The sequence below is a fragment of the Bacillus rossius genome, chromosome 2 (genome assembly GCF_032445375.1).
Source record: "Bacillus rossius redtenbacheri isolate Brsri chromosome 2, Brsri_v3, whole genome shotgun sequence".
Lineage (NCBI taxonomy): Eukaryota > Metazoa > Arthropoda > Insecta > Phasmatodea > Bacillidae > Bacillus > Bacillus rossius.
In genome coordinates this window covers 60,134,021-60,160,089 of record NC_086331.1, presented here as the reverse complement: position 1 = coordinate 60,160,089, position 26,069 = coordinate 60,134,021, and the positions used below count along the sequence as shown (strand labels likewise).

Sequence of the window (26,069 nt, the reverse complement as noted above, 5' to 3'; positions counted from 1 at the left end):
TTGGGTCGTACGTTACGTTTGCCGTTAACCAAGTTTCCGCGCGAGCCTATGCGTATTTAAATTGTGTTTCGTTTTATTTACAAGATTCATAGATCGTGTTTATTGTTTACATGGCTCGCCATCGTCACAGTTTATTAGGTAATCTTCAAACACGGTAAGAAGATGCATAAAATAAAGAATGTTCTTAATTGTATGAGGTCAGGCCCTTAATAATAAGAAATGGTTTATTTAAAAATATTAGGTAAACCTAAAATTTACTGGAAATTTTTATATTACATGAAATTTTAATAATTACTTATAAAAGCCGGATTGTAGCGTTTATTCGTCGGTAAACCATTTTGTCGCTTTTATTTGCGCCTATATCGTTTTTACGATTTTCCAGTGCCTCTAAGTATGTACCATGTCCCCCAACAGTTGAACTTTTAAGGTGGGCACAAAAAAAATGTCCGGCCAGTCTTTCATTATACACCAGAAATGTGTAACATGGAACCTCGGTAACGAGCAAATTCATGTGTTCTTATGTTGAAAATACACATAATACGAAACTCTGACACAAAATTTTATGTAGAAATCCTTAAAATAATGCCAAGCTTGATATACATACGAACATTGTGCTTTCAATTACATTTCTTGACATGAATCACATGTAGTTTCTGCACCTGCCATTGGAATTCGCTGCCAGAGAAGAGGTGTCGACAATTGAATGATTTGATTAGCAGACCAAATTTTTAAACTATCTGATGAAATAGCTCTGATAAAAGCAAAAAAAGACTTGGAAAAATACTAAACCCCGGCTTTGGACCTGATTTTTGACAAGGAATTGTAGTAATATACTGCCCATCTTGTCAAAATGCATTAAACAGTTACCCCCACACCACACAAAATGCCCAATTTCTGCTATATCTTCTGTCATACTCATGGGTATAAAAGTGGGCATAAAAATTTGTTTAGCAGAAGAGGAGAAAGAATATGTTACTCCATACATGCGATACCTATAATGCTAATTAAAAACCAGCCAATGTAGTTGCTGACCAAAGAAAGCATATCAGGGTACAATAAATAAGTTGCTATCCATTTAACTAAATACTGAAAATTGCTGCTGTTTATTTTTTAAATTATTATAACCTTGTGAAGAAATTGTTGATATTTTATCTTCTATACTTCAATTACAAAAAATATTACAAAGTTGCCTTAGTATTTAAAAACAAAAACAAGGCAATTTAGAAATTATAGAGTTTTAATTTTCATTGGTAGGTTAGTTTCAAAATCTAGTAATATAAAATTAAAAGGATATAAATTGGAATTTGGGTTTGCTTTAATGTAGTTTATGATATATTTATAATATTACATAATCAGAGAGTTCATCTAGCTAATTCACCATATTAATAGTGTTATTTTCATTCTAATAATTAAAAATAATACTGATACACATATTTTATGAATGTTACTTGATACTAACTTATACTACTTTGAGAAATTGTAAGTAACAACTTTTGTTAAAAAATGAGACAATGAAACACACACTGTTTAAGATGATAGTTCCCATAATGAAATTATATCTAAAGTGAAGGAAAACCATCTAAAATTTTCATTTAGGTTAACAGGTGTGGAATTTCTATAAAGTGTTAAGTTTATTAATTAAAAATTTATGAAAATTCATTTCCTAATAAACACAGATATTTTAATTACAGAAAATTTTTTTTGTTAAAATTACTTGTGAAAAAATAATTTATTTTATTTTAAGTTAAAACAAAGGATATAACCTACCTAGTATAAAATAATAATAATAATACAATGGAAAGAGCTATGTATTTAATAATATTATAGAAATAAGATAAACTAATAAAATATATTAATACATATTTGTTTGAAGCATAATTTGTATAGTCAAGTAATCTGTTATTGAAAAAAGTAAAAGGTTGTAGCATTGCACAATGAGGATTTGTTATATACATATATATTTTTTGGGTCATAAGAATATTGATTAAGAATAACTTTGATATGAAAGATGATTATTATTTAATATGTAGATAAGGATTGTTCAGATCTGTTAAGAATGGTTATTAATTACTTTTGTTAAATTTCATGGAAAGCCTTAAAATACTTATTTCCTTGAGATACTTAATTATTAATTTGAGGGTTAACTCCAGTTCATAATAATTAATTTTGATATTTGATAATTAATGTCAGTAATTGTTTTGTTTAAAGCAGTATAGATTATAATTTTACAGGACATCATTTTTAAACAAAAGTTTTAATATGGTATGAATTTCAACTTTGTTTACTAAATTTTGAACATTGTATTTGAATTTGTTGGGTAATTTTAAATTCTATTGGATATTGCTAGTGTAATATCTTGAGAATAGTCTGGAAGGTACAGAAGGAAGAGCAGACAGGCACGACACTCTGGCACCAGAAAGTTATTTTTCACTTTGTAAATGCGTGTTTGGGATTTACGCGTCACGTTGTACGCACAGCTGTAGCTACCGTCTGGAAGGGTCTTTGGAGGCTACCACTAGCCAGCCAATCAGGGCGAGCCCTGGCGTCAAGTGATGTGCCCGTACAAATTTCCTTATATGGTCTTGTTTTGGAATTATGTGCGCTGATTGGTCAGTTGGCCCACGGGGTTGCCTCCTTGTTTTCACCTTTACATCTCGTCGACCAAGTCACTTGTTGCTCGATCATCACCAAACTCGGTCGCATCGTCGGCAAGTCGCAAGACAAATGGAAAATTACTAAGAGATAATTTAACGCCTAGGGGCTGGGGCCAGGCCGTAATTTTTCAACCTAAGTTCATTGTTTTTCGGACTAATTAACTAGAAATTTAGGCCCTAGGCGTCGGCATCAGCCCAACTTCCTGTGATTTCGGTCCGCGATCGACGGTACCTTGAGTTATGTAATTAACCAAGGGACATTACTAAGTTTTTTTTTCTTTGGTGAGTGACAAGACTCCTCGACCATCAACGGCAAGATGTATGGTGCTAGACATCGTTAAAATTTTTATAAGAAAAGACAAAAAACTGTGCAAGTAACTAAATTTTCTAACTAAATTCATTTGTAAAATTGTGTACTGAGGCCATGTAACAATGAGAAAAAACATTTATTTTTAAAGAAATAAACAAAGATAATTTAATAAACTCTTTTATTTCCAAATAACGCAGAACCATCGTAATGAAATATTCCTCAGGAACATTGTTTGTTTTGTTTTGTTACATTTCTCTGTGTGCTTAGCCGGGCAAAACATACAACGTAACAAGGTTTTTTTCCAATAATGAGGTTAGAATCACATCAAAAATTTTTCCCTTGAGCTTATACTGCAAGCTCTACTGCTTTGCTAGAGGTGCCCCTTTTCTTACGTATTTTATAACTTGTGATTAATTTTTGTTTTTACTATGATTATTTTAGTTTAGCAAATATATTCCAGGGTATTTTCACTATCATAAACTTTCATTTTGCACACCAATACATTTGGTATATTCCCTAATGTTTACGAACGTGACTATATATGGGTTTGTGTTGCTACATTTGGGTCCACCATCTTGAAGATTTCAGCACAGTGTTTAAACATTTATATTCCATATGGATTCTGTTCTATTCACAAAATTATGCCTACTAAATGCAGTTTACCATGATTAACGATTTTACACAAAATTAGTTATTTAATGTAAACAAGCCAGGTGGAATCAATCTGGCAACAATGGGCACCATTTACTATGTACTGCAAACTGAGAGCAAGACGCACTATACAAGGAGGCAAATTGAGTCTCGTACCTCACTTGGGGAATATCATGCTGAGCAAGTCCTGTTCGTGTGCCCTTTCACATGGTGGCAGCCATTCAACCCGAACCATCAATGCACTACCGATGCCAGACCAAAATTAATTTTTACTGAGAAAATTATGAAAAATTACTGAATACCAAATTTTGTGCAAATTGTTTAAGTGTAAGTGTTGAGAAATCATTAAAAGAAATGTAACTTCAACCAACATACATTATTATTGTAAAAATATTTGAATATTATAAGTACCAAATTTAAATTTTATTAATCTGAAAATTTTAATCCCATATACTGGTTAAAATTATTGATAGGGTTCTTTTCGAGTGTAAATAATACAAGTTCAGATTGTACCTAGATTCTTATAAGTAATTAAATGTTTTGAAGAAAAGTTAATACACAGAATTATTTCTAAGAGCCAATAGGTGAACAACATAAAAATATCTATATCAGTAGAGGTACAGGTACAGGATCGTGGAGTTACAATTTTTGTAGTGGAAAAGTATAAATTAAATGCAAGGTTTATAAAAAATTGAGGGCAAAAGCAATATTAATAGCATTTCTTTTACATTTGCATATCTCTCTTTATATATATATATATATATATATATATATATATATATATATATATATATATATATATATATATATGGTTCATTATAGAAAATAATCATATGTTCATTTTAGATTTAGCCCTGTAACTTTATCTTGCTGTCAGACGAGTAATTTTCTTTAGTGACCATTTTCCAGAATTAAAAAAATAATTATTACTATTGATTTACCAAAATGCTGAATGTTACCTATATTTTGTGATAAAAGTTGAAATTTCTTGCTCAAAATTTCATTAAAAATTCCAAATACAAAAAAAAAATTTATTCCCACACTCCTAGCTTACAGTGTACGCACACGCACACACACAAACACAAAAAACAATATCTTTCTAGGTAATTTAGTTAGTTTTTTTCTAAATAATTTTCTAACTATCCCAATAAAAATACTTTCTACTTTCAATGAAGCATGGTTAGTAAAGTAACTACCACTCAAAAGTTAGTTAGTTAACACTGCCAACAACCTATTTGGAAAGCAAGGGTATGAAAAACTAGGTTATTTATCACATAAACAAGGACATAAGCACACTCTTCTTGCCTGTTCCAATTTGTTGCATAGTTTTGTTGGCCAATCAGTAGGAGGAGGCATTTCAGGACAAAACACGTAGTCTGCTTCACTAGTCAATGATGCCACAATAGCCAAATACCTGGATGTAAGTACACAATGACATAACTAAAGCAGGCAATTTCAATCCTGTGATTATAAAATTGTATGAGTCACATACAAACCTACTTGCTCCTTTTTACCTTTTTCATTAATTTTACAAAACCAAGTCAATTATTTTAATATTATGTGACAAAAATAAATATTTCTGCTAACTTTGTGGTTAAACATAGCATTTTTTTTTAGTAGAATAAAGATTCCAAATTTATAAAACTAATTACAAGCTACACAGATTTAGTTGCTAAGCAATTTAATTTTCTTTGTTTGCTTTGTATTATGGTATACTAGAGTTCTCATGATGGTAAATCGTGTTACAATTGTGTTACATTACAGTACATGTTCAGAAAAATAATTACTTTTGCAAGCAGTTAAATAATTAAATATCGTGTTACAATTGTGTTACATTACGGTACATGTTCAGAAAAATAATTACTTTTGCAAGCAGTTAAATAATTAAATAATGCTTTTGCAGTATTTAAAATGTTGCTGAAAATAACCTAACCAAACCTTTCACTTTTGCAAAAACATTAAAACTTACCCTAACCTAAAGTAAAGCGAAGGGTTTGGTAAGGTTCAGTCAACAACATTAAAAATAATATGAAGTTATTGTTAAAATGTTAAAATTTGCCTTCCCTGCCTAGTGCATCCACTTGTTGCAGTTCCAAGTTGTTTCATATTTGGATTTAACAAAACTCACAAAAATTATAATGTTTAACCTTTAAATAAAAAATATGTTATTACTATTTTGTAAATTATAAAATAGGTGTGGCAATCAAAATTCATTAAAAATTATTGCAGTTATCACGGCAATATATGGCTTCAATAAATAAATACATATGTATTAAAAACAAAAAAGTATCAATATCAGGATATATCTATGTTTAGTAAAGTTTTATTTAAGTGATTTATTTAATAAAAAACATGAGGTTTTAACTCAAAATTTTTTAATATATTTTTTAAATGTTTCATATTAACTGCATTGCAGTATCTGTGGGTGTAAAACCAAAGAATCATCAATTACAAAGTTACGAATTGACCCATTTAAATATGGCCTCAGAGGGGAAACTAGAGCAGGTTACAACTAATCTGAACACCTTGAATCAATGTCTGAATAACATCCCTGTTCATATTTGCTGAAATGTACTTTATTCAGTTCTACGTAAGAACTGTTTGAAAAATTGTGCTCGATTTTTTTCTTAAATAGAAGAGTTGCATGTTTCAGACCATTGTCAGTGTCAGCCATGCAATAGAAACCAAGCAATATTTTGACAAATGAAGAGAACTATTGTTTGTATTACTAAATGTAATCATTTTAGTTAGAAGCCCCAATAAGTATACTTTTTTTTAGTAAAGGTAAGTAATAGCCATGGGATTCGCAATATTATGCAGTGCGTAGCGTGCCATCTCGGCGCCTGGGGCGGGAGACCTATTTTGCCGCCCCCATTCTATAGGTGCTTAGTTAAAATTAAATTTCACATGCAATGAGGTACCTTATATTGAAGTTAAAATAGGATGAGCGGTTTTACAAGCGGATTCTACGGGCCTTATGAGCAGCGAAGTCAGAAATAACTTTGTCAAAATCAATATTAACAGCCAATTCTTGTTCAATTGACAATATAGCCAAGTTTGATAGTCTAGCGGAGCTCATAGTAGATCTGAGGTAATTTTTTATTAGTTTCAACTTCGAAAAACTTCTTTCACAACTTGCAACACTAATCGCCAAAGTCAAATATATACGAATCAAGATGACTATATTTGGAACCGAAATTCCGAGAATCAGTTTTTGAATGAACTGGAGGAGCTCCAGTGGTCCTTTACAACTTATATCTTCCTCTGATTCAGAACAGGCAACAACAACAAACTGCTGAAGACGCTTCCGCTCCATCTGAAACTCGTCCTTGTCGATGTCTTCTAACACATGGGAAAGATCCCCGAACTTGCTGTCCAAAAGTTTCGCTGGCATCAAAAATCTGAACTTGTCCGATATTTCTTGAATTTGCTGGAATAGAGTCGTCATTTCTTGAATGATCTTGTCGAATGATGCGATAATCTCTCGACGGATTTCCTGTTCGTGAGACAAAGCTGCATCTTCAGAAGATTCATCGCCATGCATGCGTTTTTTCCTGCGAATTCTTCTCGTTTTGAGTTCGATTCCGAGTTTTTCGCAGAGAGTCTTAGCAAAGTCAATTGCTTCTTGCACGAAACGGTCTCTACTTTCCACTAAGAGGGTTTTCAAAGCGCAGAGTTTCTGAGCACACTTATACACACTTAGTCCTCGTTGCTGCAGGTAAATCTGTGCGTCATCTACTTCAGGTAGCACTGCAGCCCAAAAGCCAAGAAAAGTTAGGAAGTTAAATGACTGCATGGCTGTTAGGAGAAGACTGGCTCCCGATCTTGTTTCGGAAGTTTGAGATGAATCTGTTAATTGTTCCAGTACCTCAAGAACTACCTCAAACTTATTTTTAAGCATCTAGACAGCTACATGTCTAGCGCTCCAGCGCGTTTCAGTGACTCGTTTTACTGCTTGACCTGTGACGGCAACCAAAGCGTTCCATCGAACAGTTGATGCGGAAAAGAAGGCAAACAGCTTCTCCAGAGTTCCAAAAAACGTCACGGAATCCACTGATTCAGAAACAGAGTGTACCCCAGCCAAGTTTAGTGAGTGGTTTGTGCATGCAACGAATATAGCTTTCGGATTCAGTGCTTTAATCCGGGCTTGAACTCCATTGTGGATCCCTGACATTGTGGCAGCATTGTCATAAGCCTGTCCTCTCAGATTCTGTATGTTCAGTCCGTCTGATGTTATCTTCGCGATTATATCGTTGCTGAGATCTTCTGCATTTTTTCCTTTTGGTTCGAAGAAGTCAATGAAAGATTCTACCACGGCGACTTTTTCTCCTTCGATATGTACGTATCGCAGAACTTGGCTCATTTGGTCATTGTGGGAGATGTCTGGTGTACTGTCGAAGATTACGCAATAATATTTAGCTTCTTGAATACGACGGATGATGGTGGATCGAACTTGCTGTCCCAGTAAGTTTATAAATTCATTCTGGGTTTCTGGAGATAGATACGAAACTGAGACTCTTGCTCCCAGCTTTATCTTTGTCAGGTGTTCCATTAGAAGAGGGTCGTATTTAGCTAGGAGGTGCACTAACTCCAGAAAGTTCCCGCTATTGCCACTATCATCTCCTTCAATGTCTTCTCGATGTCCTCTGAAGGCCAGATTCTGTTTGGCTAAGAACTGGATAATATTCAGCAACCTGTACAGTACATCCCTCCACTTCTTCTCCTCACTTTCGAAAACTTCTTGTTGTTTCTGATCGATGGTTGCTTTACAGTTCAGGCGAACTTCCAACTCCTTCCATTTCAAGAAGCTCTGTTCATGGCCCAGGCTATTTTCATGGTCTCCTATTCTTGTATTTAGCTTCCACCATTTGTTGAATCCTTCATCAGATGCGAAGTTAGAGCCGGAATTGCCAAACAGCTTGCAAGAAAAACAATACAAGGATTGCCCCCTTGACCCCTGGTGCGAAACTAGAATTTGTGGATTTTTGGGATTTAAATTAACGGACTAATAAAACTGAAACTGGGATTTTACGTTCAGCGTGTTTCACCCAATCCCTGCCAGACCTAGAAGAAAAAAGGCGTCGACCGTTAGAAAATGACTTAACTGAGAAGGGCTTGTAAACCCATAATTTGTAATTTGCTAAATTTTTGGTATATTTATTTGCATGTTAAGGTGTGTCAATTTTTTGCTAGATTTTGCCTATGTTAATTTGGTATTTACAGCGGTGATACGCCCGGTGCGTATCTATATTTGTATTTGTATTTGTATTAATATGTTCTTATATATTTTTAATGCCTTTTTGGTAATTATATTTAATTTTTGGAGCTCCGAAGTAAATGATCAAATTATAATTTTTTGGGGGAATTGCTAAAGTATATTTTAGTATTATTATATAGCTATTTTTTTATAAGTAGTAATAGGGCATGTATTTTATGATGGATGCGCCTATTTGTGATGAAACGATTTTATGATATATATATTTATTAAATGTTGTCATATAAATTTTGCGTCTTTTTAACTTGCTGCCTCCTCTCACTGTTCGCAACCTTATTAGTATTTTTTAAGCCTGCTATTAGTTTGGGTTTTAATATTTTTTTGGGTTTACCTGCGCTCGCGGTACGGGGAAATATAGGAGTTTTACTGTGTCCCGGTTTGCGGAAGTTGTTTGGTTTGCCCTGGGTTAAGGTCAAACTTTACAGTACAATGCGTAGTACTAAATTCAATGAGTGCGAAAGAGAGGCATCGACACGGGCCGACGCGTGAAACAAAAGATTTTGTATGAGTAATTAACATAATAAGGAGTGCCGCTCAACTCGGCTCGCGCGCGCCGGGCGGCGCGGCGTGATGCGATGTTGCCGTTCCTATGTAAACAAACAAACGTTATAAAGAGCTCTGTCAGTGATTTCGCAGTTTTTCTTTTAAATAAATATTAAAAAATAGTCGGCGCGCAAAATTTAAAATAAAAATGGAACATTATAGTGTGTCTGACACATGTAATGAATGAATCATAGATCAGATCTCAACCCGCTTCACCGGCGACCCGCCCCCGCGGGCTGCCGCCCGGGGCTGGCCGCCCCCTCCGCCCCACCCACGCTACGCCACTGATATTATGAGTATGATTGATGTAAAACTGTCACATTTTCACCAATACAATCTATTAAAAGGGATACTAACCACCCTTGGCACTTTATAGCACAGCAGGTAGCTGCCACTGCCAAACTTACAGGTGAAATGTCCACTCTCGACTACGTATGCAGTTTTCACATTTCAAAAGGAGTCTTCAAGTTTAAGATTGGTCTTGTATTGACTTACGTAAAAATTAAGTAACATAACATGCAAACAACCTAACTTTTATATAAGTCGAAGTATACCTAACTGTGGAGTCCCGTTTCAAGTATATGAATAGTGCCTCATTTTAGCACCAGAAAAATTGGACTAACTAACTCGTCGAGCAAATGAAAACTAGTGAGACCTCTGAAAGTAATTTGTAATTGTGGTACTTATACAAAGAAGTTTAAAAGAAAACATTATTTGCAGAAGCTAATATTATAAAAAAAAATTAACAAAAATTAATTATTTTTAAAAATCAGCACAATGGTGGTTTTAATCTGATTGAACACAGTAATATCTCTTTCAGATCTGTACATAACACTATGTTCTCCCAGTGTTTCAAGACAAATTATACAAGAAATACAACAGTTTTTACTTTTTATTAACGTGAAAATTTTTGATCATAGACTGTCATAATACAGTAGACTCCCGATTATACGGGTGATGCTTTGTTACCATTTTCGGTAACTTTCTTTGCGATTTAGTTGGCTGTTGCTCGTTTTCTTTTAAGAAGCGTTTCTTTGGTTTTGCATTTAATGATTTAAATATTGTTTTTGTATTTAATAATTAATTTATTGTTTTTGTTATTGTTATTTAATTATTCATAGTTTTGTTTATTAGGTTTTTCCTTTTTTTATTAATAAATTGCATCAGGACGACACAAAAAAATGAAACTGTTTGCTCAACGGCCGCCTAGTGATGTGTGGGTTTGGTTGTTACAAGTGTACCCGAGGACGGCCGAAGAAGCTCGATGGTGACGTAGCCGAGTGACGCGCTCAGCGGTGGCGCACGAGTGTGCGGTACGGGACATGCGAGCCGGACTCGACAGCAGGAGGATGGTTCGGTGCGACCGTCTGGCCCGCGGTGTGGCAGCGGCGCGGAGGCGCGTTGACCACCAGCTGGGGCCCCACTCAACATGCTCAAAGTAAGGAGTCGACGCTCATACTTGTTATGGCCAGAATAGGCGAAGCTCGGGGCTGTGAAATATGTTTTGCTGAAATAGACGGTGACTAGCAACGTAATTTGACTTTACTCAGGACCGGTCAATATATTTTTGGTGGATGAACATTAATGTACTTATTATTTCAGTCGGGGCCGCATAGTACTAATTTTGATGGAGTGCATGGAGACAGTTCACGTACTTTTGTTTGAATATTACGAGGACTGCAGTATCACCCACGAGCAAACGAGTTTAGGAAAAGTGCGCGCACAGGACTGATAGAAACTTTATATCTTAAACTTTATAGTATCTTTCAACTATAGATTTTATATATATATATATATATATATATATTTGTATACCTTTTGGTAGGATAACTATGTATTTAATGTATACGTGGGGGGTTGTAATCCTTGGTAATGAGTAATAGCCATGAAAGTAAATAATGACTGGACTTAATTGTTTTATTTTTTTTTTTAATGGAGCTCACACATTGCCCGGGGAATAAGCGGATAGGTAGCCATTTACCTTTGGTTGGCCTTGGGGCATGAGTGTGGGGAAAAGTTGCTAATCGCACTGTTGCGGCATTTAAGCAGCAGGGCGGTAGCAGCTTTATCTGGTTTGCGGGTTAAGCGTGCCATATTTCACTTCCACAAAAATAATGTTTTACTTTATATTTCCATGCACGCACAATGTCAAAGACAGTTGTGTTAGCATTAAATACACAGCAATGAATTAGTAATGCAATGAATCAAAAACAATATTTGGCTCTTAATGTTTGCAGGCTTTCACGGCCATTGTCTGAAGTAGCATGGCTTCTGGGTTGTAGCCGTGTCCTTGGCGAATAATTCACCAACGTTTCGGTCGACATTGCAGTCGTTATCATCAGGGAGCAGTTACCTACTCCCTGATGATGGCGACTGCAATGTCGACAGAAAGATCGGTGAATTATTCACCAAGCACATGTCTACAACCCAGAAGCCAAGCTACTTCAATATTTGGCTCTTTCCTAAATAGCTATTCGCTTTCTTCATTGCATATTTATTTCAAATGACGCCCAAGTGTTCAGCCAGCCAAAGTTTATATTCCGCCATCCTAAATGTCAGGTATGTCACTAGCAGCACTGGAGAGAAAAGCCAGAAGCTTTCAAGGTTAGTTTACCTTGCAGGTATTAGGATGTGCTAGTGGCAAATCATAGCAGAAAGGCGTTTACTGAACAACAGAGTTGGGAATTACGTTAACAGGTTGAATAAGATTTCTAATAACAAAAAAAGTTAAGTTTAAGCTTTTTAAAATATTATAACTGACATCTTTTACATAAAAAACATTATTTTCTGTAACTCAGAAATGTTAGTAGCACTTACATAAGCCCAAGCCCTATTATTTAAACAACATGGTAGGTAAATTTTTAAATTTAATATTAGGTTGTTTAATTTCAAAATTTTTGTTCAAAATTTATTTTTATGTACTTAAAATGAGTTTGAAAACATACAAGTACTAAAAATTAATTTTAATGGGAGCAGTGTTCTGATTAAAATAGTAATCAGCAAGCACATTTACCTGATTGAAAAAGTGTTATTTTTTTTAAAATACTCTCTTATGGAAAAAAACATGTTTGACTAGTGCTGTTTTGATAAGTGCTCTGTTTTACTGGAACGAATTAGGGCGTTACTTTGAGGGGCAAGTGTTACAGTGTTTGTCTAAATATTCTGGATAAAAAAAATTTAATCAGTTTTTTTTGACATTGCTTTAAACGTGTTTTTCGGTTATCCCTGAACCTCTTGCCAGTCATTACCCCGGATAATCTGGAGTCTACTGTACTTCACTTGGTTTTCAATTTAAGTATTATTATTTTGTTAAGAATTATCTATACTACATACACACCAAAGTTACATTCATATGCAAGATAGATTCTCAAAATTTTGCAAAATTCACTGAAATAGAAAATTTGAGTTAAAATAAGCTTGGATTAAAACTTTTTATATAAATAGTGTTTGAACTGTGTGTCAACAGTAAGCACAAGAAACACTCATTTACCATCCACAGAGTTTGGGAGTTTTAAACAATGAAAAATGTAAAAATAAACAAATTAGCAACGAATTACAAATAATGGTAAAAAAAATAACTGTCACTTACCCAAACAATACAAAACAAACATTTATAGGAGAAACAGTTTGAAGTTGCTTAGTGAAATAACAATAATAAAATGAATGTCATAAATATTCTTGTAATTAAATAAATAAATTGTTGTTAAATAAAATAGGCACAAAGATATATAACATAAAACTTGTTTAAAGCTATATATATATAAATGAAAATGTAAATATCCGAACTGTAATATCATTTTCCATTGCCAGCAAAGGATAGTTTGGAAAGTTCACGGAAAGGTACGCAACATGAGTTGAAGGTCACGCCCGGGCAGGCAAGTCAACCAGCCAATTGATGATAACTGTCGTCCGTTACATGGTGTCGAGTTTGTTATACAAAGTATTCGATGGTAGGCTTATAAAGATAAATGGTGTGACATATTTATCATTGAGTGTTATTCTACGCATTTATATGTGAAAAATATTTCCCTTCACATTTTGTAACACATTAAGTAAATTAGCCTTGCTATTTATTGAGACCAGTGCTTAAGAATATGTGATTTCGGATAACACAAAAATTTTTAGGATGCATTAGTCGTGCTAAGTGAAGGATTGATGTACAGTTTTATCCAATAATTAATATAAGGGAAGGTCAAATTTTGAATTTTTAAAGGGCAATAAAATGATACAATGCTCATGTCATAAATAATTTTTTAGGCAAAGTTAAAAACAAACACCTATGTAAAATTAAAAGGATCAAAACTTATAGTGCAGTGAAGCTGCTTAAGTTTTCTTTTCTTGATCAATATTTAGTACAAAAAATTCCTAAACTCAGCTGAAGTTATCATTACTGTAAATATATATACTGTTATGTGTAATGATAAAAATAATAATTTATTAAAAAAATCAAGCCAAGTGTATGTACAGATTAACTCTATGGATTTAAATTAAATTAGTTTAATTATATTATTTTCGTATGAAATAAATACCTACGTATTAGTCCTGTCTACTAGACTTGAAAATAATACATTTTTCGGTACTTCTTAGCACCAAAAGATAGTTATTGTACACCAAACATACTGAAATTATTACTCTATAGAAATGCATATTATCTATTAAACAACTACTGTAATTTACATATTTTATAAGTAAAAGTTTATTTCAACCAAATAATTACACTACTACAATGTCAGAAGCAGTATAGAATAATTTTTTTAAAACTGGCTACATAAGTGTGACGATGCAGTGGATGAAATAAATATAATGTATATAAAAGTAGTAACATGTAAAAATAATTTATCAGATATAGTAAAAAAAACCTAATTTAAGAGTCCTTACATTTTCCACGAATGTATGTACTTGTAAAGTTGTTCGTTTTATGTTGAACTACTTTTGACTAATTTTAGCCACAAATATTGAGTAAGATTTTTTTTTTTTGCAAGATTCATGTAAAATTATCTGCTTCTATTGCGATGTATATGGGTGTAAAGATGGCCATAACAAAATACATCACACACAGCACACACAGTCACCGAGGAAAATAATAACTGTCAGAAAGCAAGAGATAAGTGAATAGTAAATATCTGCTTTATAATGAGTTACATACTTGTCTCTTACCAGGTAGGGTGAGAAGTGTCCCTAAGAATCTACAATCACTTCAAACTACCATGGTCACAGTTACAAAAAAATGTGTCACAAATTAAGTTTTTTTTTCTGCTTTTCTGTCAGTATTCACCCCTCTGAACAAAATTTATTCACTGAAAGCTTCATGAAGTATAATATGGTCACCAAAAAAGTGGCTATTTGAATGCCTGTCAGCCACATAAGATATTTAGTGCTTTGTCCAACAGAAAGCTGTTTATTCTGATGATAAATAGTACTAGATAGTAAGACCATACAATGGCAATGGCTTTCTAAATACATATTTGTTTCTGCAATAGCAATAAATAATAATTACATAGTTACTTTCAGTAAAATTAAAGAAAAAATAATTGTTAAAGGAAAAAAATAATGGTATGAATTTCCTAAGAAACTCTTAAGGCACAAAATACTAAAAATAAAATGAATGATAAACTCATTAAAAAGAATGCAAAGAATTAACCAGAAGCACTTGATTTAAGGGTTAGAACACCATATTACATCACACCCGCTCCTCGAAATAGTGCTGTTCGATCTGTGCGGTTTTGGAGTAAAAACGGCTGGTTTGAAGTAGTGTCCTAGATTTAAAAAGTGCTCTTTTTAATCTATTTGAATTTTCATTTCCGTGTATGCACAATAGCAACGGTACTTATGTCTCATTAAACACAATGTAATAAATTAATAATATCACCAATCAACAAATTATAATTGACCCTTTACTTTAGCCCAACTAACATACTTTAGTGGTTTATATATCCAAGGCCAATGTTTGTATAACACCATCCTGCAAGTCAGCAGAAGGTCTGGTGAGAAAAGTCGAAAGCTTTCAAGGCTAGTTTACCTAACTCCATCCAGGATATGTTAGTAGCAAGTCATGCGGATGATGATTATTCATGGCACACATGCATGTATTAAACTAAAGTCAGGAATTATTTTAACAGGTTAAATAATATTTCTTGTGAATAGAAAATGTTAAGTTTGTGTAACTTACACCCTATAAGAGTTAAAATATATCTTCTATATCAATAACATTGACGTCGTCCCAGGTGCTCCCGTGGCTCGCACAGGTCGTTATGCCACCTCGGTGCCTCACCGGTCGGCGTGTGTGGTCGGTGGTAGTGTCTCGAACGGGTGTAGGTCGATTGTCATGGAGAGCGGAGATCGACCCGAGCCCTAACGGACCTGCCAGTACGCGCCAGTTTGCTTTCACCCCTTGGCGCGAGCAGTCGTGTGCGACTCGCGGAGTTCGGCGATCGGTGTTCGTGTGCATACCGAGAACGTGACAAGATAGTCATGTGTGTGGTCCAACCACTCCTGCCTGCCACGTGGCGACGTCACGACCACCGAGAGACGGAGTCTCGTGCTGTGAACTAGCCCACAGCAACCACCCCTGTTAAAGGTTATTTGGCACCCTCAGACACCACCCAACCACGCATCAACATCGGCAGGACGACAAATGGCGGCCATCTAGGCGGCTCATCAAAATTGCAAACAATTTAGGCAAAGAAAACCCGTCAAAATTCCCGTCAAAACTACGGCAAAGTAGTCGAAAGGCGAGCCAGGACAAAGGGGAGGAAAACGTGCGCGCAGGACAAAGGGCACGTCTGACCAGCGCCGTTAACGGGACCCAAGGGCAAACGAGGTCACCCCACCCCCACCCCAGCAACGCGCGCGCTAGAAAGGAGCACCAGCCACCACTTTCCCCTCTACGGGCCGCCGAGCGCGCACGTGCACCAAAGAAGCCAACTCCGGCCGTTCGGCACCCGAGCCTAACCGAGTGGAACCGAAGGCAACCGAATCGGCACACTCGACCGCGGACCGCGTTCACGGACACATCCCGTCTCCCGGGGCGGCCAGCCACGTTCCACGAGGATGCAGAGAGATCCGGACATAGCCATCGAGATGGAGGGATTGTGTGAGGGCTGTTTTAGACCCTTTCCGGAGTCACTCGTAAATAACGAAAGCGCTCAGTATCAGTGTGCGTGCGGCCGCGTCCATGTCAAAGAGGAGCAGCCGGGAAGCGCCGCAAGGGGTACAACAACACGCCGCGCGCAGCCAGGCGAGACGGCCCGATGCCTACAGTGCGGAGTCACAAAACACCGCACGTGCGCTGAAGTACGCGAGTTCGTGCATTTTCGTGATGGGTTGTTCCTCTGCGTCACCTGCGAGAGCACAATGATGCAAGCGTACCACGCACAGCTGACCCCAGCGGCCGATCATACTGCCGGAGTTCGCGGGTCACGCCCACGAGGACCCAGCCATGTTCTTGCGGGTATGCAAGGAAAAATTAGCACGCCATCACATCGCACCAGAGGAGTGGACAGAACGCGCCAGCAGCCAGTTGCGCGGCGACGCCCGAACCTGGTGGTCTCAGACAGGCGATTACGACACCGCGTGGACTGAATTTGCACGACGCCTGGAGGCACGCTTTGATGACTCGCGCGCACGGGCCTGTTGCATGAACGAGTTGTTCTGCCGAGCCCAGTCTAGCGGGGAAGGAGTAGAAGCATTTGTGCACGGGAAGCTGAGGCTCTACCGACGTCTAACACCCCGCGGTAGGATACAGGATGTGCTACCGAACATTGTCGAGCTCTTGACGCCCGAGGTACGGCCTTTAGTGCGTACTGCAGTGGAGAAGGGACTAGACGCTTTCCTCGCCCTCGCAAGGGAAGTAGAACAGGACCTCAATGCAGCACGAGACGCCCGGAGCGTCAAGACGCCCCAAGTCCCACAGGCGAGGCCGACAAGACGCCTGGAGGACACCCTGGCCGTGGTGCGATATGTGCAACCTCCCCCACCAAGGGAAGCCCAACCTCTGTCCAACCTGCTACAGGAGGGGGGAGGGGCATCGCGTCCGAATCAGGGCGGCCAGGCGGCGCGACAAGCATGGGCAGGCAGCCAACGTGGCGGCCCTTCCAGTGAACGTGACGATCATCCGCCACGCTGCCAATACTGCCCGACGCCCGAACACCACTGGCATAGAGTGTGCCCGACCAGAGAAGCGCGTTGGATGGCGTCAAGGGGAGGACCCGCGCCGTCGGGAAACTGCAACTAGGGGGCGACGACGCAGTTGGCCGCCGTCCCCGGACCTCGCGCCCTGCCTCCGCCGACACACCTCCTCACCTACCACTCACCAGTGGAGGCGACCCACAGCACCCGACAACGGACAGCCCCACGTCGCCAGCGAGCGACACCATTCACCAGGCGTCGCCGGTGACCCGACCCACAGCTGGGGGGGCGAGAGACGCACCGTCTCACCTACCACTCGCCAGTGGAGGCGGCCCACAGCACCCGATGACGGACAGCCCCACGTCGCCAGCGAGCGACACCATTCACCAGGCGTCGCCGGTGACCCGACCCACAGCTGGGGACCCCAGCCAAGCACCACCGCGCCTGGGGCGGATGGGACCGAAGGCTGGAAACCTCATCCGCATCCCTGTCTCGCTGGATGGGAGGCCGGTGGAGGCGTTGGTGGACACCGCGGCGACTCACACCTACGTTGCGGCCCACCTTGTCCCTGATGCTGAAGTGACACCATTCAGCTCGCAACAAAGGGATCTAGCACGGTCACGACTGGGCGTGTGGAGGTGAGTGTCGGCATAAGGGACTATGTGACCAGGACGTGCGCACTCGTAGTGCAGGACCTCAGGGATGAGCTCATCCTAGGGTTACCCTGGCTAGTCCAGGAGGATGCTAACATAGAAGTCGGGGCAGGTAGGATGCATGTCGGGACCCAGGGGCGCTGGACCGTGTATGGGTTGTCACATCGCCGCCCACCTACCTGGACGGATCCTACCCAGCTGATAGACCTACGCCACGGCGTACCACCAGACTATTGTGCCCTTCTAAACAGAGCCCTCAGGCAGCAACCGCAGGTGTTCGCGTCAGCTGATCGGCTGCGCCGCACGAATATTACAGAACATTGTATACCCATGGTACCCCATGTTCCTCCATTCGCCAAGCCAGGGGGTTTCGGTCCCCGTGAGCTCACTGCCATCCAGGAACAAATCACAGAAATGCTGGGGGATGGGGTAATAGAGCCCAGCACGTCACCATACAACTGTCGCATAGTCATGGCCAGTAAGAAAGACGGCTCCCTGCGTTTCTGCATCAATTTTAAGCCAATTAATGACCTAACCATCCCGGCACCACCCCCACTCATAAATCTTACAGAAGCGCTCACCAGCATGGGCGATGTCCAGGTGTTTACGTCACTAGAACTGAAGTCCGGCTACTGGCAGGTGCCAGTTCGGCCTGAGGACCGCCCCAAGACAGCCTTCACTGCACCCGATGGGCGCAGGTTTCAGTTTTGTGCCATGCCGTTCGGGCTGATGGATGCCCCTGCGACCTTCCAGACCATGATGGTCCGCGTCTTGGACGGCTACATTGGCAAGTTTGCTGCGGCCTACCTCGACGACGTGATCATATGGTCACGATCGTGGGAGGATCATGCACATCACCTCGCATTGGTCCTCGAACGGCTAGCCACGCACGGACTGACGTGTGCGCCGCGCAAGTGCCATGTCGGCGCGAAGGAACTGGAGTTCTTGGGGCACCTTGTGAGCGCGGACGGGTGTCGACCCCTGCCAGATCAGCTGGCCCTGATAGAGGGGAAAGAGCCTCCCCGTACCAGAAAACAATTGCAGAAGCTAATGGGACTTTTAAACTGGCTCAGGTCATTCATCCTGAACTTCGCCACCATCACCGCACCAATGACGGACCTCTTGTCACCCAAGAGCAGGTTTCAATGGACGGACGCGGCAGAGCAGGCCCTCGCCTGTGTCAAGCAGCAGTTCAGGGAGTGTCACACCCTGTCACGGCTAGTGCCCGATATTCGCCTATTCGTCCGGACAGACGCGAGCCAGGAGGGTATGGGGGCAGTAATCTACCAACAAAGAGCTGGAGAAGAGAGGCGGGTGATAGAGTACGCCAGTGCCAAGTTTGGCCCTGCAGAGCGGCGGTACCACGTCAACGAGCAGGAGTGTCTCGCGGTGGTGTGGGCACTCAGGCGATACCGACACCACCTCGAGGGGAGACGCTTTACGCTCCGCACTGACAGCCAGTGCCTGCAGTGGCTGAACTCCGCCCAGGGAGGAAAATCCAAGTTCACGCGGTGGGCACTGATGCTCCAGAACTTCGCTTTTCGCGTGGAGCACGTCCCTGGGCGGGAGAACCAGCTGGCGGACGAGCTCTCCCGTCACCCGGATGCCAACACTGTGTTCAAGGATGATCAGGGATGGGACGACTTACTTCCCCCCTGCAACCCCCAGACAGGGTCTACAAGTGAGCCCCCACCAGCAGCGCTATACGCCACTACGGCCGAGAGGCCCCGCGACCTTGCGCCAGCTACCCTAGCCAACCTCATGGAGATCGTCTGTCTCGCACAGAGCCAGGACTTGGTCAGTCAAGCAGACCTCGCTAAATGCAGAGAACAGGAGCTTCCCCACCTACGTAGTCTTGACGGGGTACTCCAGAGCCGTGTGCCCGGAGACATGAGCTTGTGGCGCACGCACGTGCCGCCGGCAGGACGGAAGGCTGCCTTGCATTTTTATCATGATCACGACCTAGCGAGACACCCGGGGACCGACCAGACCCAGCGGGCACTGCGGCAGTGGTTCCACTGGCCGGGCGTTGCAGGTGACATCCGCGATTATGTGCGAGACTGCCAACCATGCCAACAGCGCAAGGCCCGTCGGCCTGATGGGGTAGAGCAACAGTGGCCCAGGAAGCCCCATGACCCATTTCACACCGTGGCTCTCGACGTAATGGGCCCATACCCCCGCACATCCCGCGATAACCGATTCTTGGTTGTAATCACGGATACTTTCACACGCTGGGCAGAAGCGTTCGCCGTCACCAATGTACGAGCTGAGACCATCGCCACTCTCCTCGATGCCGAAGTATTCCCACGATATGGGTTTCCCCGAGTGCTACTCACAGATAATGGCACACAATTCAAAGGTCGGCGCTGGAAGGCCGATTGTAAGCGCTGGGAGGTGGAGCACCACACGACACCCACGTACCACCCAAGAGCAAACCCGACAGAACGCCGCAACCAGGACATCAAAGTCCAGTTGCGGCTACGTCTGGGGGACGACCACACCCAGTGGGATGTGCTCCTCCCCAAGATATTGTACTGCCTCCGTCGCCGCCGAAACGTGGTAACCGGCTACTGCCCTGCGGAGTTGCTTCAGGGACGGGATCTCGCCCTCCCAGGGGAACTCCAGGTAGCGGACGCTGCTGAATGAGTGCTTCAAATGCCTGTCGCCGAAAGACGGGAGGATGCACGCCAGAATCAGGCACAGTTTGGAGCCACTCATACCCCTCGGACCACTCACCCACCCCTGCCATTGGAGCCGGGGCAACAGGTGTACGTCCGATGTCACCACCTTTCCTCCAGAGGCAAGAAGTTTTGCGCAAGCCTGGCCCCTAAATGGTCCGAACCCCGTGAGGTAGTGAAGCGACTCAGGCCTACCACCTACGCGGTCACAACACGGAGTGGAAGAGCCGCCAAGGTTCACCGAGATGATCTCCGGTTAGTCCACCCTAAGGTTGGTCCGGGACACCTGCACAAAGGTCCACAGAGGACAAGAAGGACATCAGACAAACATCAATTCCCCCCATCAACTCTCGCGGCGACATCGGACACAGATCATGCAACCATAGTATCACCAAGCCTAATGACACCAACCCCTCCTGTCACAGGCCATGCAGACGGCGAATGTGCACCATACTTGCTCGTCGCCCGAGCCCCAGGCAAGCAGGGCCACGAAGCCCGAGCCACAGGCAAGCAGGGCCACGATGCCCGAGCTGGAGCACATGATGAGGCACTTGGGTTACTGGGACTATCTGGGGTTAACGGCATCTGCCGTTACCCAGGGCATGTCCCCCCCCCCCCTAAATGGCCAGCGGATGCGAGTCTGGAGAGATCGACATTTTCGGTGCGGGTTGACGAGCCTGAGTCCACAGGGGCAGACCAGCGAGGCGACGGGCAACCCAGCCAGGAGGACGGAGGAGTGACCATCGTCCCTCTCGATGAGGCCGACGACACAGGGAAAGCATCGCCTGTACCCAACCAAGCTGAGCCAGACGCCACGACACAAACTCAGGTGGTGCGGCGATCGACCCAGCCTCATGTCCCCCCTGTCAGGTTCGGGGTAAATGAGGGGTACCAACCACCACTAGGGGCCCGTGCTGGGGGCCGCACCAACCCTAGACAGAACCTTTTCCCGGATGCACACCACTGCTCAGTGATGAGGTTGCTACCGCATATCGCCCAGCCCAACTCCACTACATCTACCAACACCTCTCAGACACAGTGCACTCCAGAGAACTTACAGTGTACCTACGGAGGAAATGCCCCGAGGCAATGCGTGTGATGGAGGCTTCGAGGGGCATAACGGCCTCGGTGTGGGGGGGGGGGGGGGCATTTGACGTCGTCCCAGGTGCTCCCGTGGCTCGCACAGGTCGTTATGCCACCTCGGTGCCTCACCGGTCGGCGTGTGTGGTCGGTGGTAGTGTCTCGAACGGGTGTAGGTCGATTGTCATGGAGAGCGGAGATCGACTCGAGCCCTAACGGGACCTGCCAGTACGCGCCAGTTGGCCTTCACCCCTCGGCGTGAGCAGTCGTGTGTGACTCGCAGATTTCGGTGATCGGTGTTCGTGTGCGTACCGAGAACGTGACAAGTTAGTCGTGTGTGTGGTCCAACCACTCCTGCCTGCCACGTGGCGACGTCACGACCACCGAGAGACGGAGTCTCGTGCTGTGAACTAGCCCACAGCAACCACTCCTGTTAAAGGTTAGTTGGCGCCCTCAGACACCACCCAACCACGCATCAACATCGGCAGGACGACAACATATTTATTTTGTAACTCAAGAAATGGTTTTGTGCCTACTTAGGAAGGAAATGTTATGCCCAAATATGTTATGTAAATGTGCTGCCTGTAATGATTTTACAGCGTAAATTAATTTTACCATATTTACTCTAAATGCAATTCACATGTTTATTTAAATTTACTTTAAAAGTATTTAGACATAAAGTTAATACTACAAAATGATTTCAACAGGCACATGTCTTGATTAAAATAGTAGTCAGCAAGAAGACTTCGGTGTTTGGAAATGAATTATTTTGATTTACATACTTCCTTATGGCAAAAATGAATTCGATGAACGCTGTTTTGATTAGCGCTGTATTTTCCTGGAACAAATTAGTGTGATACTTCGAGGGGCAGGTGTACGTATATTTAGGCAACTTATAAGTAACAAAATCTTTATTTCTTTGAAACAATATTTCAAAATCAAATGTGCAAATAAGGGCAACTAAAAGCATTTCCAATATAAAAATTCATTTTTTTTTAACAATGATGATTCTAATCTTCACTTATTGCGAGCGGCTATTGAAACAGCCTGGCAATATTTTGTCTATGTACTGTCATAATAAAAATAAAAATTATGACTTTTCATAAATAAATTTCAATATTTTACAGCTTGTTTGCAATGCCTGATTATTTCCAGACTAACACTGTAATTTGAGTAGATAATGAGACAGTGCCGCTTCAAAGTTCGAACTTAAAATTAGGAAGACGATCAAACCCAAACACTATTATTTTGGAGTTAGGTTCATGATTATAAACTTTCTCACATCCCTACTATCTTGTCCTCTACTATCTTGTATGGTATGGTCAGTTAATACTTAGTAGTCAATTATTGGCGTAACTTTAATGTTTAATCTTTTGTTATCCTTTTCGTCGCATTAATGGAAGTTTTATTTACAATAGAGAATGCAAAATGTAAAATACACAACAGTCCAAATAAAAATACATCCATGCTAAAAACTTACATTCATTTCTTACTAAGTCATAAAATTAAATAGTAATTGATGTATAGCTGTGAGAAAACTAACCTCAGGGTGAAAAAGTTAATGGAAATTATTGCTGTTTACAAACTTACATAAAATTTTTGTTAATTATATGAGTGACAAATAAAATACCTCTAATTATAAGCAATGGGATAGCCTGCTTACACTAATTTTAATAAAACAGCACATTTGGCTTAAAACAAACGCAGTTTATCATTTATTTAAACATTCCTTCCAGTGAAGTATTTGTAAATTAACTACCAAAATAATGTAAGCATTTCTGCATGTCATTGAATAAATTATAAGCATTATTTTTCTTAATTTTCTGTTATTTTTGTAATTAGAAGCTAAAAACCACATACATACCCACAATGGCGGCCCATAACTTCCATGATAAAAGTACGCTGGTGGGAATATGCAGTAGAAACAATAGCATCAATTGCTTCAATGATACGATGCAGGGCAGAGTCGGTGCCAATAGTCATGTCCGTGCCACAGAAGTCATTGTCAATGGATCCCACTAGGCCAGCAATATGGAGATGATGATATTTCTCTTTCTGCTCAGCAGTGATTTCACCTGGAAAAAAATATAAATTTTATGGTAACATGATTTCATTTCTTTATTATCATTAACTATACACATGTTTACTTACACTAAGTCCCTAGAGAACAAAAAAAATTTTTTTAGTGACCTTAACCTAATATTTTTTAATGAGCCACAGATAATTCTATAAGCAAGTCACCTTAACACAACATTTATGTTACCGTTTTTATCGCATAATCGCCGCACGTGCGTAATCGTCGCAACCATTTTTTAGGATGTCAAAATTGGGATAAAAAAACTTCTCGCGTAAACGTCGCATGATGTTTTTGGTCCCGCTAGTATATGCCGAGCGCTTTGTGTAGGTATCTTTTCCGTATAAAACAATGTATTTTAAAGTAGAAATCTAATATTTATTCGGTCATTACCACTTAACAAATTAAAGGAAAAATATGAAGTTGCTTGACGTGTAAATTTTCTTATAAAGACGTTTTTAAACGTTATTTCCTTTATCTGATTGTCTGCGTCGCCGCGGTGTAGGTCTAATCTAAAATTTAATTTTGGTAATTACCACTTATTTATTTAATTAACGGAAATACAAAGTTGTCTGATGTGTAAATTTTCTTTTAAAGACGTTTTTAAACAGTATTTCCTTTATCTGATTGCGTTACCGCGACGTACCGCTTATAAAAATGTAGCCAGCGCATCATTCATGTTTGGTTATGTTGCTTCCCGTATAGAGCGCGCGCACGTAGTCGAATATCAATATCTCGCCGATTGGATGCAACGCGCGCTCTCTGTCAGGTGCCGAGTTAACTAAATTTGATAGCCCGCATTCTTTCGTGGCAAGTGTGTACTACGACACGTTAGTTCACATCAGATTCAAGTGGCTTGTGTTTGCATTAGAGTTTTGGTTTTTCTATTTAAAGTTGAAGAAAGGTTTTTGTTTAAGGAATTATTAATATAGATTGTTTGGCGTGCACTTGTATACTCCACCTTTTTTTAAATAAACGTACTTTCCATGAACGGGTTTTGTTTTTATGAATAACTTTACCTATCAAAAAATTTTTTTACGCATAATCGTTGCACCCCTACTTTTCAAACTTGATTTTAGAATAAAATGTGCGACGATTATACGAGAAAACAAGGTAATATCTTAAGAAAAAAAAGTTTTAAAACAAATTTTCAAGGAAAAAATCAATATTCATGGATATGTATAATTTATATGTTAGGTATGTCTGATGACATAAAATAATTGTAATGAAGCCATAAGGATCTAAAATTTTTGCACAAAATGGATCAAAATTACTGCAGCTATTAATATTTATTAACAAAAATTAATGAATGAGGCAAATTACCCTTTGCAAGAAGTTCCTCCAGGAGTGATTGCCATTCTTGGCGAAAGAGGTTTGCTCCTGTAAGTGAACCATCTCCTCCAATTACGACTAAATTTGTGATGCCATGTGTAACAAGGTTTTTGGCAGCCTTCAGGCGACCCGCTCTCTCACGGAAGTCCTTGCAGCGTGCTGATCCAATAACTGTGCCTCCCTACAAAATAGCACACACTTGGTAAAATGTTGATCATTTAAGTTTACATGCAATTTACAAACAATATCAGTACTAACTGTTGACTATGAACAACGCTGAAATCTGTGTAACTTAACTTGGCTCAAATTTGACTGTTTTCATAATGTAGTACCGGGAATACCCATTTCCCAAGTTGTTTACAAACATGATTGACAGAACAACAGTGGCAGAAGTCAAATCTGAGACCATTTACATGCTAAAACTATAATGTGTCTAACACAGTTCAACAGTCTTTCAGTTCATAAAAATCAATTAGCAAATCATAACAATGCTCTGCAGGAAAGAGGCAAGCCTAGCTGAGACGTTTAGAGGTAAGACTTAAGTAGTATGAAACTCCAAGTTTCAGCATTTGCTGGTTAAGATGTATGGTCTTCCTATTCAGTACAAGTCTGTTGTGAAAGCACCTTTGGTAAATATTCACCGCTCCTGCTAGAATTTTTTCACCAGCCGATACACCATTAACATATCAGCA

At 40.5% G+C, this 26,069-nt stretch overlaps 1 protein-coding gene across 3 annotated transcripts in view; it reads right to left on the bottom strand.

Moving 5' to 3' along the window:
• Positions 1-26,069, bottom strand: part of LOC134529313 (ATP-dependent 6-phosphofructokinase) — a 133,321-nt gene that overhangs the window by 61,121 nt on the left and 46,131 nt on the right. For 2 of the 3 annotated variants that reach the window (XM_063363244.1, XM_063363246.1), the window contains exons 4-6: positions 25,369-25,558; positions 23,836-24,046; positions 4,921-5,029 (exon numbers count right to left, since the gene is read on the bottom strand). In XM_063363244.1, coding sequence (XP_063219314.1) covers positions 4,921-5,029; positions 23,836-24,046; positions 25,369-25,558 — 510 coding nt within the window. The remainder of the gene's footprint in view (positions 1-4,920; positions 5,030-23,835; positions 24,047-25,368; positions 25,559-26,069) is intronic. The other variant, XM_063363245.1, reaches the window with a different exon arrangement.